We start from the raw sequence: 21,321 nt of genomic DNA, 5'->3' as shown, positions 1-21,321 counted from the left end.
GTTATGAGTCACTATCCACTTTACATTACATCATTTCATTAAACGTTCATATATATTTAGATATAACACTAAGGGGTATAATTACTAAAGTGAGAGTTTTTAGAAGTGGAGATGTTGCCCATAGTAACCAATTAGATTCTACTTAACATTTAACTAGAACCTCCTAGAAGATAATAGCTAGAATCTGATTGGTTGCTATGGGAAACATATCCACTTCTAAAAACTCTCACTTTAGTAAATTTACCCCTAAGGGTCAGATTCTGAGTTGGGAGAAAAACTAAAAAGAGCAAGTAACTTTGGCCTTGAAACATACTGCACTGTGGATTGTGCAGATTTACAATAAAATGTGCAGAGATAATTAGGTTTAATAGGGGTGTGTACACCTCTAAGCTAAATTGCAATATAAATATTAAGCTGTCCAGTATATGTGGTTTACAAAAGTAGCCAGTTGGTACCCTGCTCACAATAATTAAATGTATTTTATTACACTTTTTTTGGTTTGCTACCAACTCAGAATCAGCCTTTAAGAATTTATTCACTTTAAGAGCACATTGGCAGTTGAGTTTGTAATTGCCATTATTTTCACATATTTGTTCCATATTTTTATTACATTAAAACAAACAAAATAAGATTACATAATGAATTTTTTTCATGTCTATTTATTTATATTAATTTGAACACAGGTACTTTTGTGGTGCAAGTGACTGCTGCAGATGCAGATGACCCTTCATATGGAAACAGTGCCAAAGTTATTTACAGCATACTTCAGGGACAGCCATATTTTTCGGTGGAACCAGAAACAGGTTAGTGTGTCTAATATGTTTAATAAGCTTAATAAGAAAAGAGTGTTCTATGATTTTGCTTATGAAATGCAAAGCAAAAAAAAAAAAAGATTGCCAAAAATGTACTATTGAATAGTCACTTGATTGAAAAGTAATGATCCTGGGCCGGGGTGTCATATGTGTCAAAATAGTTGTCTACTTTTCATAAATCACCTGATCCTGTCCTAATATTTCTCTTTCAATTTTCTTTATGATGGATGTCAGTTTAATGATTATACCCATCTACTAAATTCACTATATATTATGATGTTTTATGATCTGTGATTTTTTTACTTTTTGTAGTGGACCTAGAGCTTTACTAGAAGCATACAGTAGATGCTAGATATATTGTCCACAATTTTAAGGTTAGAGTAAAATGTTATATTATGTTGGTATCCTTTCAGAAATATAGTGCAGATATTAACTTCAGAATAAGAACCAATTGTAACATAATCTTTGTGACCACTCTTTTTTATCTATAAATGTTATTCCAAGCTGCACTTTTGCTCTTGCTTTTTGGCTTGAGGAAAATTCCAGTTGATTTTAAAACAACGACAGTACTATTCTAGCATAAGACCTTCAAAGTGAACAAAATAAGATAAAATGTTATATTATAGAAGTACTGTATGAGGAAAGTGAAAATCCCACAACTGAATTTCTTCAAGATAACTTTCTAGAGAAACGTACCAAAATTCAATTCAATGCAATTTGCTTTTAGCACAATGATGTTAAATCAAATAACTATAGAATTTTCAGTCTAGCAATAATATTATAGCATATCAAGTCTTCTTTTTGAGGCATATATTGTAAGCTAACTTTATTGTTTTTGCTTTGGCTCAAAATAGACTGCAAAAGATGAAAGAAATTCATAATTGGCCCTCCACTCATGTGTGGTGACAAAGAGATTACAGTTTTGACTGTTTCAGCCTTTGCTACATAAATATGCTAGGCCAAAGAAATTACAAAATATTGCAATTTCGTCCTGCGTAAAGCTGCCCATACTTACATCCATTGATATGAACATCCAGTTTCAGTGTTTCAGAGAATAATTATGTGAAATCCCTACATGTGTTCACCCACAATGATTGCCAATACCAGTAAACATACTCATTACACTAACAACAATACAGAAAAAAGAACACTTGAATCGATGGCGCTATACTTCAAAGCAGCTGAGGTTTTGAACAGTAAATCACCACATCACAAATTGATACATATAGACAAATAAAAACCTTATAAGCGCTCAGAAGATCCAAAATATAGGAATAGTTCCACAGTATAAATGCAGCTGTGATGTTTCCAATGTAGCTGTCCAATTCTTTCATGGTATCATATGCAGAATTTCATGGTAAAAAAAACAGTTATAAAATGAAGGTTACACAACTATAAACATATAGGGAACTATAGAAATAGTCCACAGAATCCCAAAGATGTGCTCTTTGAAAAGGTAGAAGAATGTCATATATACATCCTAGTGCATATATAGAGTAAATTGTATATAATGATGCTTACTAGAAGCTTACATAAATCAAGTATGTTGCAGACTCATAAAGGTTTCTTTCTCCACATGCTCCGTGTATCTATCCCCACATCAGGCATATGCAAAAAAGAGAAACTCCAAATGTGTGTAAAAATCAACTTTTTTAATGGTATTAGAACATATAAGTTTATAAAGTCAGAGCTATATTCATACTAGATGGTATAAGCCAGAACGATACACTCCTATGGTGGTATAGAACCCAGGTGCTCATAAAGGGGTATAAAGGGGTATATCAAGCTGGCCTTAGGAGTATGAAATATTCCTGCATTTCGACGCTCACCAGCATTCCCGCGTTTCAACGCTCATCAGCATCTTTATCAAGTGGAGTGACCTTTAACAGGTCCACATGGCACTTGTATCTGCGGCGCCTTATCTATCTACGTATCTATGTTTATAGTTGTATAACCATCATCTTATATGTATTTTTTTCCATGAAATTCTGCATATGATACCATGAAAGAATAGGACAGCTACATTGAACACATCACTGCTGCATTTATACTTTGGGACTATATTTTGGATCTTCTGAGTGCCTATGAGGTTTTTATTTGTCTATATATACTTATTACACTAACTGGTATCTGTGGGATTTTATTCTCTCCAATAGTTTCACATATATAGGTTGCCAAACTGGATACAGTTACAGTGATTGGTGACAAGGCTGAGATACTGGACCTGCACATTTATCAACAGTATGAACCTGCACACCATACCTTCACCTGTCATGACTTTCCCAAAGATCATTGTCAATTGGTTAAAACATGAAGTAAGGCCGGATCGGCCTTATAATGATAAATTACATGGTTTTGGATTCTTATAATTTGCAGTATGATTGGCATATTTTTAATGTTTTGATGACTGTAATGTGGAAGTTTAGAATAATAGAAAGGTGTGGGTTAAGTGGAATTTTTCTAGCATGGCTGGATGTTAGCCAATAGATTTACAAGGGGAGGTGGCTAGCAGAGATGATAAACTGATTGTGGTGTCTGGAGGACCTTACTTCCTCTTTGTTCCTAATACAGTAGGTTTTTACTGCCCATCCCTCATTGATAGTAGCAGGTTCTTGTGTTGGCTTTGCTTGGTTTGTGGCATGTTTCTAGTTTTCATTATCAGTGCAGTTAATAGATGTATGTTTTTGTTGCCACCTTTCACTCTTAAGACCATTTTCCAATTTATTTTAAATTGTTAGATAACAAAATTTAACAGCGCTTCACAGGAAAGTTATATCTGTGCGGGAGCTGCTTGACAGGCGAGGAGTCCTATCTTGCAGTGTATGGTTATAGATAAAGAGAAATATGTCAAGCGCTGCACCAACGTCAAATGATGTGCCTGAAAAATGTGATGGTATTGATTGTTCTATAACAGAGCAGTGGTTTATACTTGCTAACCAGCCATTCGTATGCATAAACTCATGTATTCTGTTAATGAACATACATGCAGAACCCAATAATTAAGGCATAAACCTTTACTAATGAGGTACATTAAATAAATAAATAATTGTGCACATATCACAAATCATATAATATACAACAACTGGATGCTCATAGCATTATAAAATACTGACAACAATGTTTATAGCGAGATGTGTTGCTGACACGAAGTGGTAATGAATGTGTGCCAGGTGGAGTGGTTCTTATAAAGTCAATGTCCTTATGGCTACTCTGTATATGGATCACAGCATCCTGTGACCTCTATGAGTCTACGTTCCAATAAATAGAAGTCCAATGAAGTATGTAGTATATTCATTATGACCATTGCCCGGGATGTCTTCAGGCTGGAGGAGGGACGAGTGTCCACGTGATCAGTGTGTTGTCCTAGACCTGCCGCTCACAACATGGATCTGGAGCAGCGCTGTGCTTCTATAGGAAGTCACTTGCCGCTATATCCCTCTATGTGAGTCTGTGCCAGTCCGGGGAGGAAGTGTACACCGGCTTGGGTATGTGAGCCTGACGCCGGGTGCTTCCTCCACACTACGGGGCAAAAACTTACCTGATCTGATGCTTGGTATGTTGTCCTCCCACCTCCTGGATGCCCTTATCCTGTGTACGAATCTTCAGTCTTCCATCTCCGTGTGACTATGGTATCCGTGTGTCCGCAACGTCCTCGAGAGGCCTCTCTGATGACGTGATCATGTGATCGGAACTGTGCGGGATAATGATTCACTTGCAAGTTGCCAGTAGTTGCCAATAGTGGTATTGGGTGTCACCAACGCATTTCAGCCTGCAAACGGCCTTTGTCAAGGATGACACTGAGTTGTATGGGTTGGTATTTATGCTGTCAATCTCCAATCAGTTTGTGGTGGGTGTAACTTTCTCCAGTGCTTTGGTTTGCATCTCATTAGCTGTGAGACTAGCCACACAGAAGTCATGTTCCTGGATCAGGGACTGTCAGTGGATCGAGCAGGAAGCTCCCTGGGGCTTGCGGTTGATGAGACCCAACCTTAGGTTCTTGTCACAAGCCCCGATGGTCGCGATGGTCTTGACCATAGCGACCATCACCCTGGTCGATCGCAAAAGCTGTGGGTAGTAACCCACAGCCTAGCGATCGACCAGGAGGCGGCACTTAAAAAAGGAACCGGCTGCCCTCATTCAGAGCGATCGCTTGCAGCAAGCGATCGACTCTGAATGAGGTCAATTGACTTTATAAGAACCACTCCACCTGGCACACATTAATTACCACTTCATGTCAGCAACACATCTCACTATAAGCATTGTTGTCAGTATTTTATAATGCTATGAGCATCCAGTTGTATATTATATGATTTGTGATATGTGCACAATTATTTATTTATTTCATGTACCTCATTATTAAAGGTTTATGCCTTAATTATTGTAAGTTCATTAACAGAATACATGAGTTTACGCATAAGATTGGCTGGTTAGCAATTATAAACCACTGCTCTGTTATAGAACAGTCAATACCATCACTTTTTTCAGGCACATTATTTGACGTTGGTGTAGCGCTTGACATATTTCTCTATTTTTTAAATTGTGACAACATTTTTGATGATAACAAATCACTGTGTGTTTATTTATAGGTTAAGAGGGTATTTATTTTATGTAATCCTGCATATATGTTTTACTCTGGGGAACACTTCCAGAACATACAATTCAATACCTAAGTTATATGGTACTGTACATTACTTTTTGCTATTCTGGTTCTATATTTAATTCTCAAGCACTATACATCATTCAGTTTGGGAACCCTTCATTTCATATGGTAGTATTATTGCATCCGATAAGAATTGTCAACTGATATTCAGATTATGGGGTATGTGATATAGAACAATCTATACAATGACAGCAAAATTGGGTCAGCATACTTATTATGTATTTCGTAACATTAAAATAGTCTAATTGCAACACACATTTGGTCTTATTCAAGTTAAATGTCTTGTTTTTAAACAACAAATTGTAACATGAAATCTGAAAAATAAGAAGAAAACACCAGTTGTTGCTGATGGGCATGGGTATGCTTATTATTGTATTTCACATATTACTGCTCTCTGACTAATGCTATGGTTTCTAATTCCTAAAATATCAAATTATTTCTGATTTCTATACAAAGCTTGGAAATGTCCATTTTGATTACATAGCATTCCTGCCAATCCAACCAAATCAATGATTACCTGATAAATTACAAAATTTTTCATTTGAGAGCTTTATTGAATGACCTTTTAACATCTAAATCATAAATAATCTGATGGGGCGATGAATGTATCTCATGTACATACATATTACAGGATATTAAATATGTATTCATATGATGTAACTTGTTTTTACAAAGAAAAGTAAAAATTGTGAATTATTTTCAATAATCCTAAGGTATACAGTATGTGTTAGTGTTACGATGGGATCTATGTATCAATCTTTTTTTTACTAAAATAATGTGAAAAAGGATGTTTTTACACCCTCTTCACATTATTTTAGTTACACTGAAATGTATTAAAGGTCTTTTGGTGCATTTTTCATGAAAAACTACTCCAAGCCTTTTAATTCACATTTCTTTAGCAAGCATATCACATTTCACATACTTGTCATGAGAAATGCAATCAGCTTGAAATTTACTGAGAGGGAATTGTGAAAAAATACTGGGTGGGAGCCCTGCTATAACAATGCCATCTGGAGATGGAATTAAGCAAGGTTCTCTGACTCCTGCTCCATACTGACAGGCAGAGCAGAGTCGGGAGCCAGCCTCCTGTGATCAGCTGTGTGGTCTAAATAGAATATTATGTAAAAAATAGTGAAAAAAAAACCTGAAACACTGACCTGCAGACGGGTGTCCACTGATCGGTGATCAGTGAGCTCTATCCTCCAGAGAGCTGGTTGCCGAGGCTTCTGTACTTCAATCCCGGTCAGCTGTGCTGTAAACTGGCATCTCAATTTACAGCTGACTGCGGTCACAGACAAGGAGCCTGGAAACCAGCTGATCGGAGGAGAGAGCTCACCAATCACTGACTTAAGTGTCAGCTGGGGGTGAGGGTAGGGTCAAGGGGGGATTAAGGTTGGCTTTTGTTGGGGGGCAGGTGGTCGCAGGGGGGTATGGCTGTAGGGGATGGGGTGGCAAAAAATACAGTGAGTATTGTGTTGTGATGATTCACAGGGACAGAGCTTTTTTTGCAAACTCTGTCCCTGCTTGAAAATGTTGATAAATTATCCTGATAGTTCCTAAATTTGCAATGTGAATTTAGGTGAAATTATCACACTACAATCCACATTTGAAATGCAGATTGTAGTACATAGGGGCCTTAATATTATTATCATATTATGTGAAATATATTTTGATGAAATGCTGGATACATATGTGCACATAAATCTTAACATACTGTCCAGTATGTGAATGCTACATACATCAAGCAATATATTCAGCACTCTGCATGCAGAGAAAAAAATATTATGTTCCACCCCCCTTGCATTACAATATGGTTACTGATTCTGAGTCATTAACCATATTGTAATGCAATATAAAAATGCAATAAAAAAATGCAATATAAAAATGTTAGCATACAGTGCAAGTTCAGAAGCAATTTTATGCAATTTTGCATATACTAGAATAGAACAGATTTTGGCTGGGTCTCTCTTTTCCGGAATGGTTAATATGGGTGGAAACTGGGCTTGCAATTGGATGCAACTGTTTCAACTTGTGGGAGTATCATGGGAGGGTTGTGGGCATGTAGCTAATCTTCCCTGCTATTCTGAGTTTTGTGTATTGAGAAGGGAAGTCTGTTTCAGATGGTTCTTTTCAGATGGTTCTTTTGCACCTTGCATGGGTCTGGTGCAAGTGCCGGTACTAATGATGGTGGTTGTAGTTGAGGGCAGACTGTCATCCCACTTGAAGCAGCACAGATGGTAGCATTAGCCCTATGGAAACTTGTACTAGGATACAGTAGTAAATCTAGCTTCTGCTGCATCCATACAGAGCCACTATGACTCTGACTCAAAATCAGCCACATGTTTTATTCAGTAGCACATTTTTACCCTCTCATTTCATTATCTCTGAACTGTGAATGAGATCCAATAAGTTTATTAGGTTATACATAAAGCATAAAACTACCATTTTTGAGGGTTGCACTTAAATAAATATGCCCTAAGACTAGTGTAATCTCGGAAAAAGTAAAATATGTTATATGTTATAAACTATCTTTATTTCCTTTAAGGTATTATTCGAACTGCTTTGCCAAACATGAATCGAGAAATCAGAGAACATTATCAAGTTGTTATCCAGGCCAAAGATATGGGTGGGCAAATGGGAGGATTATCTGGTACTACCACTGTGAACATTACTTTGACTGATGTCAATGACAATCCACCCAGATTTACTCAAAGTAAGTCATGCTGTATATGAGACTTGTAGTTATGCAGTATATGTACTGTTAGCATACAGTAGTGTTAATCTGGATTATACTGTAATTGAAATGTGTTAGATTACAGATGATTTAATTTTAAAAGCCTGTGAAGTCTTTTTACTAAGAAGTGGCTTTCAACGATTGTTGAGAAGTGGGGTACATTGCTTCATGTGGGCACATGGCAACCATGGGCAGTTTGTAATTAGCACTATATTGGTGAAAAAAAAAGAATATTCAGAAATGCAAAGTGATGTATCCTGTACTGTTGTTTACTAAAATTATCTATAATATATGGAGGTAAGCACAGAACAGATACCATTGTTTTGATCTTTCTGTCTTCAGGATTTTCAGAAGTGTGGATGCCCTCTCCATCAGGATAACTTACATAATGTTAATGACAGTACTTCAATCAGTGATCTGCAGATATATCTTTAGATAATGGTTGTTCATACACACTGAATGGCCATCATCTATCTGGCAGCCATGGGTCCCACTGCAGCTGTGTGTGTACAGGCAGTCTGCAGACCACTCATACACACTTTGAGATGGACAGATACAGTATGTCTGCAGACATTTCTGCCCATTGGCTGTGCAGCACAGTCCATGCGATACTGTATGTCTGTGAATGACATGGTTCACAGACATATGGCCTGTACATACTGGCTGATGGCCAGCAGATCTATTGGCTGATCAATTGATCAGCCAATATATTGGCTAGTGTGTACCCAGCATAAGAGACTCCGCTCTATTCAAAATGGTTCCCTAACTTTTCAGTGTTTTTTATTGCAGAAGTCCCACCCATGACAATTACTGGGCCACAGCTTTATACCATGCATTGAGAGCTTCTTATGTAAATGTTAGTCAGACATTGTGACTGTGCTATTCACATATTAGAAAGCTCATAGCAGCTCTTTAATTGTAGCAATAACAGAATATGCAAAACTATGTCATATAGATGCAATAAGGACATTTTTGTAGCTATTTACCAATGATCTTATGCCAGTGTAGTAGATCTGTTTGGAGGCAGTCCATGATAAAGAGCTTAACCACAGAACTGACAATTTTTTTCCCACAAAACCATTCAGAAATAGTTGTATTTTTAATTTAATAAAGTTGAAAAAGTATTTTTTAATAATATATTTAAATATTCTATTTAAAACAATATAGAGTGTGTTTTCACCCCATACAGCCCCCCCATGTCCATAGCCTCAATAGTATAATTACTTCCCACCCCAATATAAATTGTTCTCCATTAGTTTTACGCCGCTATGGGTATTAGATCCCCAGTTGTGTAACCCACCACCCCCAGTGAGCAGTGTCATTTAATTAATAAAAAAAATCCTCCATCCTTCATATTTTTTAATTTGGACTTTACACCCCTTCCCCCCATCCCCAATGCCAATAGAACCCTCTTTGTGTTTGCATTGCCCCCTACAGTCAATCAGTGCTCAGTGGCAAACTATGTTCCCCTCCTTGCACTTTGGTCCCTGGTGCATGCATTAGAATGGCATTCTGGGCATGATTCCAGCACTGATGTCGGCAGTTACAGACTGCTGCATCACTGCCAGAGGATTGGCGAGTCACTTGAGATCCATTCTGCAATTGTGCAATACAGATGTCCTCTGCAAAAGTGGTTGTAGAAAGCGGGGTGGCATGGTCGCATGTGAAGTTACCTTGTCAGGTTAAACATATCTCGTTCCTGTCACATCATATATGACCACACCAGTTAAGTGGTTAACAGTGAAGTGATAGCAGTTGCTATCACTTCCCTGAAATTTCTGAGACTACACTTGTTTGCTATAAGATCAAGTATATGGAGCACCATTTTGCAACAATAGCTAATTTGGTGTATGGAGGCTGCCAGAGTGTCAAATCCAAAGTGGAAAGTGGACCCAGACTGGCTGCAGATAAGTCCTTGTGAGCAGTTTACTGATATTGGACAGGGACTGGACACAGGGGGTACTTGTTCATGACTGTCTCTGCCTTTGCTGGATGATGCAGAGGATGGAGATCACAGGGAAAAGGGTACTAAACCCCACCGGGTATGCAGAGCACAGCTCTGGAGATGCTGAGCTATGGAAACCTGGTATCGGTGCTGACTGGGAGTGCTGGTGGAGGAGGTTCTGTAACGTAGTGCAGGTAGTGGCAGATTACCGGAACTGAGAAAAGCAGAGAACTAGCAGTGGCACTATTAACTGGAGCTGGCAGCAAACAATTTCACCAACTGAGCACTGCAACTGGGGTGCTAGAGGTAAATGAGACAAGGAGCACAGATAACTAGCACACAGACTAGCTGTGTAAGACATTGTAATGGCAATCTGAGGCATTCGGTATGCAATACCGCTGGCCGCATGGCCGGCAGTTCAAATCCCAGCAGCGTGAGGCCGACAGAGGAACAGATCCCGGCAGTGGCAGCCCGACAGCGCTGGAAATCCCGATCTTCCCCAGGTAAGTACTAACTAACCTAATTCTACCCCCTAACCCTAACCCTCCCTTAGGGGTGCCTAACCCTAGCCTCTCCCCCAAGTGCCTAACCCTAATCCCTCCTCTAAGTGCCTAAACCTAACCCCCCCCTTCCCTGCTGCATAAACCTAAGTCCCCCAGGGGGGTGCCTAGCCCTAACCTCCCCCTGGGGGTGCCTAACCCTAACCCTCCCTCCCCCTAGCCTGACACTATCCCTCCCGGGGGGGTGCCTAACCTGAAGTGCCCCCCCGGAGCCCTAAACCTAACCCTCCCCCCCCATGGCTGTCCACTCGGCATTCCTTCGATCGGGATGCCGCCTAGATTTTTGATGCCTGTCATTTAACCCTAGCCGGGATTGTGGGGAAGCCGGCGGTCGGTATTGCGGCGGCTGGCTTTTTAAATGCTACTTCTCAGGGACCTGCCTGCACTTCGTGCTAACCACCAGCAGCCTGCACCCATGCCAGACAGACCCAGCCAGAGCGCCCAGACAGGTAATTCCTAGACCCCCCGCAGTCCTCCAAAGCAACCCATGACACAGAGAATGATCACAAGAACTATTCCTTAGGGACAAAAAAGCTAAAGTCAGCTTTAGATGGCAGCTGTGCCAAGCTCTGAAAATATATGCTTTTGGGAGCTTGATAAATAGATTCAGACCACAGTCTCCATTAAAAATCATGGAGAATGCAATCTGACTAGTTATTTTGCCTAATGCAGGATATACAGTATCTCAGCTATATCCTGCATTAGGTTTTTGCTAAATGGCTCTGTTACAGTACGTATATCATATGGAAATGACAGTTTCCACATGATTATTAGGCAAAGTGGATGATAAAAAGCAAATTTAATCACATTTGTATGTTTTCAAGGTTCGTTAGCATTCTTGGAGAAAAATCCTTATTTTTTTGTTCAAAACACAGGACCTGATTCAGAGCCACTCGCTAGATGGGATCGCTCGCATCCAGCATATGCAAATTTTTCAAAGTGACACCATGGGTAGCGATCGCTCGCCAAGGCATAAGCACGCCCACCGAGTCTTAGCGAGCGGCCACTTTGTCTGAGCATATGCCCAATCGCACAAGCAGAGCAACCCACCAGCACACATCATCTCCAGGAAGTGTATTAAAACATTGGTACATCGAGCACCATCGGTAGTGATTGCAGCACTTGTGGTTGCCTTACCCTGCCGCAAGCACTGTGAGGACTTCAGTGTAAAAAACAGACATGTGACGTGTACTATGACGTTGTCTGTTAATTATGCATGCCTTAAAAATGGCGTAGAAACACTCTGCGTTCACACCTCCACTCCCTCGTTATTAGTGCCCTGCCCCTGTTACCACCCACAAACGGCCTCTCCTGTCACTCATTTCACTGGGCTGTCTTTGCTGGGAGAGCGAGTGGCCTGCCATTTCACAGTGTAGATTGTGCACTCGCAGAACGAAGCATGCTCATGCGCATTCGCAAACCATCAGGCCACTTGCGAGCGCACAGCGCTAGTGAGTGGCTCTGAATCAGGTCCATAGTGTCATATTCTATAGTGTTGATCAATTACATAATTCTAAATTTGCATGTGGTATGGTAGGTGACATTTAAAATACATGAGATTTTGAAACACAGCCAAATTACTTTTTGTATTTGATATTGTGTTAAAGTTTCATAAGTGAAATAAAATAAATGTGACCAAAAATATATTTGTAGACTATAATATTTTTTACTAATAAATATTATAATAATTATCTTTGTACCTTTCAAATCAGATACCTACCATCTCAGTGTCCCAGAATCATCTCATGTTGGTACTATAGTTGGTCATATAAAAGCTGTGGATGCAGATATTGGCAGGAATGCTGAAGTACGATATAGAATAATAGATGGAGATGAAATGGGCATGTTTGAAATAACGACAGAGAAGATGACACAGGATGGTGTCATAACTATAAGAAAGGTATGCATTTTTATTTTAATTGAAAGTAAAATACTACAGAAATGTTCAAAATACAAAATAGCTAAAAATCTTATCACCTCTATATAAAACTGTATGAGAAACATCAGTTTACAGCAGAGGTTCCCAAACAAGGCTCCTTAACAGTTCAGATTTAAGAGATATCCACGGTTGAGCACAGGTGGTTAAATCAAATTGACTGAAGTACTAATTAAGTCAACTATGCTCAACAATGGATATCTTTAAAACTTTAACTGTTGGGGTGCCTTGGGGACCATGTTTGGTAACCACTGGTTTACAGTTACATTTTGCTTGGGATCTAGAAATATAGTGCATAATACAAAAAAATTATAAACACTATTTCAAAAGTTCCCATCTTTACTGCCACTGTGCTCCACACAGTGGAGCACAGGGGCAGTAATGCATGCACAGGACCAAAACATTGAGCCGGTTGCGAGCGTTCAGGACTTGCGACCAACTCTGAATGAGGTCCTATGTACCTAAATATGAGAATAACTTCATACAAGCAAAATTTTGATTCAAATTGAAACTTATTCAATATAATCAATTATAAATAATGTACCCCACCCACAACACCGCTAAGTTTAGTGAAATATTTATAACTTTCTGACATATAGCAATATATTTAAATGTAAAGTTAATATGTGGATACACTGCTGCCATGAAATGATTCACCTGATTGATATTGATTTTTCAATACTAATAGTTCTTTTTGCTGATAAAATTAGTTTGGGGTCTATTGTCTCTGTATATTGTATATAAAGAGAGTCTGTATATTTTGACATATAGAAGATGTATCCCTGCATATTATTATAACTTATGGAAAGTGTGTCTGTACATTTTCACATATTGAAGATATGTCACTATATATTATGACTTATGAAATGTGTGTCTGTATTCTATTACATATACAGTATATAACATGTCTCTGGATATTATGATATATGGAAAGAGTGTACTGAATGTATATTATTCCATATGATAGGTATGTCTCTGTATATTATTAAATATGTAAGGAACGTTTATTTTATATAACATATGAATGATCTGTCTGCATATTGTATTATGACATATGGAAGATGTGTCTCTTTATATTATGACAAGTTATATAAATGACATATGGAAGTTGTGTCTCTGTACAGTATATTATGATATACTGTATGGAAGATGTGTCTGAATATTATGACATATGGAAATGTCTTTATATAATGACATATGGAAATGTGTCTTTATATTATGACATATGGGAGGTCTGTATATTATGAGGTATGGAAGGTGTATGTGTATTATGTCATAAAGAAGGTGTGTCTGCATATTATGATGCATGGAAGGAGAGTATATGTTATGACATATGTAATGAATGTACATGTGTATAATAAAAAATGGAAGGAGTGTCTGTATACTATTTAGTAGTGTACATAGCACATGACTATGTTCAGAGAAGGTGTCTGCTATGGCTGGCCTTATGTCCCTCTTTCTTAGCCATGCCAACCATTTTGGGTGCAGTTGTGGTTCCCCTGCTTGCCTCTCCACTGCTCCAGCCAGGCAGACAATAGACAGAGAAAGAGACTTTGAGGAAGAACCAACAGACAGAGAGAAAGCATGATTGTGGAGTAGAGAGAGAAAATTGTGGAGTGAAGAGTGAGATGAATAGGAGAGAAAAAAGAAAAAAACAAATGTCAATGCCAAGAACAGCTAGTATCTATATAATAATCATCCATGGCTAGTCCCATCTACTACATGCCCAGAGCGCATGCCACTCCTCTATGGTTCCCACTGCTAGAGTGACAGCAGTATCCTAACAGTGTGCATACAAGTCTGATGATGGGGGACTGTGCATTTGCATGACCTGTTCTGCACATGTGCAGAATGAGTCTTGCAAGATTGCTCGTAGTGAACCCTAATCCACAGAATGATTGACATGCTGTGGCCATTTGGTGGTGGGGCGGGGGCAGCGACCTTGACCATTTGCTTATAGCATGCAACTCTGAATCAGGCCAATAATTAGGTTGATGTTAGGTTGATGCTGAGTTGGCCACAATAAGCCTCCAATATCACTGTCAAGTTGGCCACAATATGTCTCCAATGACTAAAGCAGCAATCATGTGCATATGCAAAGTAGATTCTGATGTTTTGTGCAGTTTGGTACCAATAGCAAATATTCCAGGTTTGTGTTATAACTATACAATATTGTTTGTAACATTTATTTTGTTTGAAATGTAAGCAAGCACTTGGAAAATCTCTCTGATACATCAGATTCAATTTTTCATCTGGTTCATGAACACATAAATTGAACATAAAAACATAATTAATACACAAGTAATGAAAAAATAATATCATACTAATGTCAACAATGCATTCAAAAGTAGCCAATCACAAGTGGTTCAATAATAATGGTGACCACCTTAACCATCATCATGATCATCAGAATGTATTTAACCCTACTCTAAAGCACCCAAAAATAACATTGACGTTCCACATATTTTTGCAATTATATGATTCAGCCACAACTATACTTGACATACATTAGTCTGCATTACAATAACTAAGAAGTTAAGTTCATGTTACTTATTTCACTGCAAATGCACCTTCTATTTTCCTGATTATCTTATTGAACTTGTTTGAATAGCCACTTTCAATATCCCAAACATAACAAAGTGTAACTATTTCTACACTCAGAATTCTCATTTCTTTTTTATGTCAGTCTCCTAGAGCATATTTCATCAACAGTCTTTTATGACCACAAAATTGCTGGTGGTTGGATGTTACTTTATGTGATGCCTCCTTTCTTATAAAATAATGGTGCATTTTCAGGTCACCAAAGGGTGTACATGTTTTCTATTTTAAAATATCTTGGCATAAATATTTAAGATTTACAAATGATATAATCTCAGTTTTTTAAAGTCAATATAGTCGCTGCGGCCATTCCAGATTGGCTACCGTTCTAATAGCTGTGATTGGCTCACAGCCGGTGCCATATTTAAAATGCCAGGGCTGTTTCTCCCAGTCTGCTGGTGCATATCTGCACTGCTGCCACCCAGGTCTCCTTCTCTCTCCAGGCCTTGGACTCCGGGCCCAGCAGTCCCTTCCTGATGGCAGCCCTACTACTACTACTACTGCTACTACATTTTGGAAATTCTTTCATGTGCAATGCACTCTCTACATGCTCTTTGTTTTCATGCTATCATATATTTTGTCTATTATATCTGTCCCTGTTTTATGTACAGTATATACCTGTATTATTTATGTATTGTTTTACCTACTAAAACTACTACTACTACTACTACTACTACTACTACTACTACTACTACTACAAATAATAATAATAATAATAATAATAATAATAATAATAATAATAATAATAATAATAATAATAATAATAATAATAATAATAATAATAATTTGTAGTGGTAGTAACATTGTAAATGTACTATGTACTAAATTCGCAATAAAACAACATTTTTGGTGAATTAAACATGAACAGTTTATACAGTTCTCTGCTAAATGCTTTTTGAATAACAAACATGATGCAGCTCAAGATAATGCATTTTAGAGCTGTTTAAAAAAATTATCAATTTGAATTTCATGGAAATTAGCACTATCTTTGCAACAGTGAACAGCATGAAGTGTAATACAATATAACAAAAGCAAACTGTCATTCTAATGAGAAGGCAACAATAAAGTATCACAAATAATTTTCTGTGCCTAATTTAACACCTCAGAGAGAAGTCAACAACAGCAAGAGAACATCTAGTCCCACAGGCTCTGCTTTTAAACACAGATTTAAAAATTTATGAGCAATGAATTCCCAAGCCAGAAAATACGGACTTAAAATTCATTTAATAGTTTAAGATGAATCACAAGAGACAAACCACACATAAAGAACTATACATCATGGAGTGAAAAACAGACAGTGCAATAGAATATATTTTTGCTAGACTTAACTTTAATATTTTAGATGAATGTCAGAAATTAAAAAAGCAAGTTTGTATTAAAAAATACAAATATATAGCTTGATATCCATAATGACAATGGTATACAATAAAAAATAGATAGCTTTTCTGGCAAAAGGTTATAAAAAACATGGAAAAAAATGTTACTATAAGTTACAAGTTTCTAACACATAAGTGATAAAATTTGTTGTTAAAGGTTTATTAAAATTGTATCAAAATGTCTGATTAACCAACACAGGTCAATAAACTAATGCACCCAACTCAACATAATATAGTATGTGTCTACTATATTTCAAGGTAATTCTTCTCTGTATTATACAGTGGTGCCAAAAGGGGGAAAACGGGTACTAAATATCCAGGCCCTGGCTTGCTGGAGGGGCCCAGGTCTGGCACCGCCCCCTCCCTCTTACATCACAGCAGCCAGGCACATGCTGCTGTGTGCTGGTCTGCACTTCGAGATTGTGCTCAGCAGTCTCCTATGCTTGTGGGGAGAGAAATCACATTGATTGCGCCCCCCCTTGGCTTTGCACCAGGCTGGGGGTCTCACAGCGCCCCCTCCCAAGTGCGCAGTGCCGCGTGGAGATGCATAACTTTTTTTTAAATCCTAAGCAGATGAGGCCACACCACCTGCGATTAGGCCACACCCCTTTTCCACCATGCCCAGCGCGGCTCTTAGCGTGCCTGGTATTATAATGTACGTGTACAAGAAAACACTAGTGTATTACCAGTATTAGACAAAGCATTAATTAGAAACCAACCAATAATAATAAAAATAAGGTCTTACTTTCAAATATTGCATTAAGGTGCAAATTTTACAGTAGACTTAACTACATACAGTATTATAAATTTGTGCAAACAAATATTTGGTGAATACCACTCTGCGCTCACTTTAAAATATGATAATTACTTATCTTAATTGTGATGTCCCGATTTTTTGAACCGCAATTCCTTTTATAGTGGATGCTTTATATAGTAGATGTGAAGTATATACTCCAATGTTGATGAATATGTGGGGACATAAAGCATAAACACAATCTAGTGCAGACGTTTTTAACAGCAAATATCTGGATGTATAAAATCCACTCAAATATACAATAATTCAAAAAGGTTGATATATAAGGGTATATACAACGTAACCCAATTTTAATATGTAGAGTCCATTCAGATGTGTGTACTATCCATATATCCATAATGGATGGTAAAAACAGTCACGCTTGAACAGGAGAAATAATTTTCCAAAACCAGGAATAAAAAGTATCAACCAATCAGCTACTCATTTTTCAACACAGTCGACTGTACAATGACATTTAGGAGCTGATTGGTTGGTACTTTGGACCTCATTCAGAGGCGGTCGTTAGTTGCAAGTGGTCGCACTGAATCAGGGTGGCTGCTTGCTTACTGAACGACCGCCTCCTTGTCGATTGTTAAACTGTGTTAACACCCACAGCTCTAGCGACCGTCATGGGTGATGGGCACGATGGTCAAGACCATCGCAACCATCAGGGCTTATGACCAGACCCTAAGGTTGGGTCTTGGTACTCGTAAGCCCCAGGGAGCTTCCTGCTCTGATTGAGCAGGAAGCTGCCCACTGACATCAGCTATGATGTCAGTGGGGCTGCCCCCAAACGGCAAGCGTTCCAGCGGGAATGCCTAAGTTTGGGCAGGCACGCCCCCTGCCCGCCTCCCAAATGGTGAGTGACAGCTCGCCCCGTCTGCTGCGATACCCCTAGCGATGGAGCGACAGAGCTAGCCGGGTCTCGCGCATGCGCACAACAGAGCCGGCTCTGTCGTGCACATGCCCAGTGGAGCAACATCGAGTCACTTGTGACTGACTCTGAATGACCCCCTTTATCTCTCACAATTGTATCTCTCTCCCATCTTTCATTAACACCTTTCTCATTTCATTAACAACTAACAAACTGATATCTCAATTTTTATTTTATCAACATAATTTTTTAAGTGTTCACTTTAAATTTACACACTATACACTACATGAGGTATAAATTAATCTAATTGGATATTTGCTTTTTATTTAATATGGGACATACAGTACTGTACTTGACTTCTTAAAGTTAAATATAAATATGTCTGCTCAAGGTTGTGGTTTTAACTGTAATGTCTTAACTTAGAAACAGCACTTGGAATTAGCATTTTACAAAGAATAAGCACAGTGCTTATAATGTACCTAGATAATGGATTTTTCTAAACCATTTAGCTATAAACAGTAAAAGAAGAGTATATATTACTCAACTAGAAGCTATATTGCACAGCAAGAAGAAACTTTATGGATTCAAGTCTAAATCCCTGCCAAGTTTTTAGAACTTGCAAATGCTTTTAAAACAAACTAAAACATATTATTCGTACATATTTTAAGTGTTTAATGACTTTACAGATAAATTACCTAGAAGACTACATCATGGAAAAACTGTGTCATACACTGTGGAACTCTAAAAAGATCAATTTACTATAATCAATTATTTAAAAAGAATGTTAAAAATACAATAGACATTTAGAAGTAAATGTTCCAGTTATTGAGCCGTTATTATTACTGAAAGTCTTCCCTCTGAGCTATTGTACTGTAAGCACACAGTCTGCCCAATGAAAATGGGCATTTACAAATTCATAGCACATTAGTTTGTCCCTTTAAAGATATTAGAAGAATGTTAGAACACAGTTTACATTAGTTTTTTTATAGGTTTAGCAAACCTAAATTGTGTGTAAAACTTAAAATCAATACTTGAAAAAAAAATTCTACATTTCACACTACTTGTGTGGTTTAAGGGGGGTGTTTACCAAATTTTGGAGAGAGATAAAGTTGTGGGAGATAAAGTAATAACAAATCAGTTTCTAAATTACATTTTACAGGCTGTGTTTGAAAAATTACACTTAGGAGCTGATTGGTTGGTACTTTATCTCTCACAAATGTATTTCGTTCCAGCTAAGAAATTAAGCTGCATGTAACTAGCTGCTATAGTCGAAAAAAGTAATATAGAATGTATGAATAGCAAATATCACATTTCCTCAAGTAAGAAGATAAGATATTGCCCAGTTCATCTGTTGTATAGGGACATTGCTTGCAGTTGACAAGAAATGTATAGAGTTTTAATGTCTTACCCTTTATGTCATTTAGTTTCTATAGTTTTAGGTGGAGATGGGGGTTACAGTGTTGCTAGTTCTATGTATGTTTCTGGGTTCACTGTATTATCAGGAGATGCATCCAACTGTTAGTTGAGGATGTAGTTAGGAAGCCGACGGTCTAAATCCCAGCCGGCAGCTTCCCAATTTTCTAATCCTGGCATTAGACCTACGCCGGGAGCCCGACACCCAGCTTACCAATCGAAGGGAAGCCGGGTGTCGGGCGCGGACAGCCGCTGGGGGGAGGGTTAGGTGAGGGGGCTCCCAGGGGGAGTTAGGCACCCCCCGGGAGGTTAGGGTTAGGCTAGAGGAAGGGGAGGGTTAGTGTTAGGCACCCCCAGGGGGAGGTTAGGTTTAGACACCACCCCGGTAGACTTAGGGTTAGGCTGCAGGGAAGGGGTGGTTAGGTGTAGGCACTGGGGGGAGGTTAGGGTTAGGCACCCCTAAGGGAGGGTTAAGGTTAGGGGGTAGAATAGGGTTAGTTAATACTTTCCTTTTGACATTAGGGATCTTCATCCCTGCCAGGCTTCCGCTGTCAGGATTTCAACCGCCGGGCCATGCGTTTGGCGGTAATACCTACTACACCCATTAGTAGTTTCTGTTGTCAAGAGTAGGTCTTTAACAGATAAATCAAACTGGGCAAGCTGGCCACACATGATCTGATCCTGCAGTTTGCCTTAGATCTAAGTGATGTCTGCTTACAATGTTTGCTGCACATTGGTATGGTACAACAACATTACCAATTTCCCTGCACACCTCTGTAGGGCATGAGGGAAAATAAGCACTGTTGCTATTGACAATTAATTGCACCCACAGACTTAAAAATTCCATCTGTTAAAAAGTGTTTCCAACTTGCTTCATAATCGAACTGATGTTGAATAAATTATTATTGGGCAAAGTGCTAGCTTTGGGTTCATATGCAGCAAGATCAGTGGCAATTACCCTACATATTCCATGTACTACTGCTGCTGTTGATCATAACACAGGCCATAGGAAAGAAAAATGCCTATGCCTACAGCCTAGAATGAACTGAAGAGTACCATTTGCTCTGTTTGGCTTTATTGCTTAACTATAATTTTTTTTTATATAGAATGGATAAAAATTGTATTGTACAAGATCATCACATGTTTTTATTTGATAGCAAAAGAAAATAGTTTATGCTGCTTAGTAAACAGCAGTTTGCCTTTACACCAGACTGAGTTCAAACATGTGCAGCTCTAATTATCATCAATACCTATTAGGTTCTTATGAACTGCTGTGTAGATCAATATGTGTTCTTGTTTTGTATGTCTGAACTGCTCAGTGCCAGTAGTTTGGGTGTTGTTACTTTGCATGCTATAACATTTGTACCCTTTAGTTGGTGTTTGTATTGTTATTTAGAGCCTCACTTATAGTTGTACACTAAGGGCCTGATTCAGAGATAATGTGGACACTGTTAGTATCTCTATTGCGTCTTTGAATGCAGCAGTGTTACTAACATATGTTAAAGCATCAAGAGACATCTGATGTCAAAAGATGCATCCTACCAGCTTGCAGATACAGTGAGCTTGCAGATACAGTGTTGCATCCAAAGATGTGACTTCATCACCCATCTGAGTAAGCTG

The 21,321-nt window shown here is 38.4% G+C and overlaps 1 protein-coding gene across 1 annotated transcript in view; it reads left to right on the top strand.

Moving 5' to 3' along the window:
• The window catches only part of LOC148532140 (cadherin-10-like), a 497,062-nt gene that overhangs the window by 312,276 nt on the left and 163,465 nt on the right, over positions 1-21,321 (top strand). Inside the window, exons 4-6 of the mRNA XM_088468269.1 lie at positions 684-803; positions 8,018-8,185; positions 12,424-12,611. Coding sequence (XP_088324395.1) covers positions 684-803; positions 8,018-8,185; positions 12,424-12,611 — 476 coding nt within the window. The remainder of the gene's footprint in view (positions 1-683; positions 804-8,017; positions 8,186-12,423; positions 12,612-21,321) is intronic.

This window comes from Taudactylus pleione, unplaced genomic scaffold (assembly GCF_031769625.1).
Source record: "Taudactylus pleione unplaced genomic scaffold, aTauple2 ptg000083l, whole genome shotgun sequence".
NCBI lineage: Eukaryota > Metazoa > Chordata > Amphibia > Anura > Myobatrachidae > Taudactylus > Taudactylus pleione.
The sequence above is the reverse complement of the archived record's forward strand: the minus strand, read 5'-3'. Positions and strand labels throughout refer to the sequence as shown.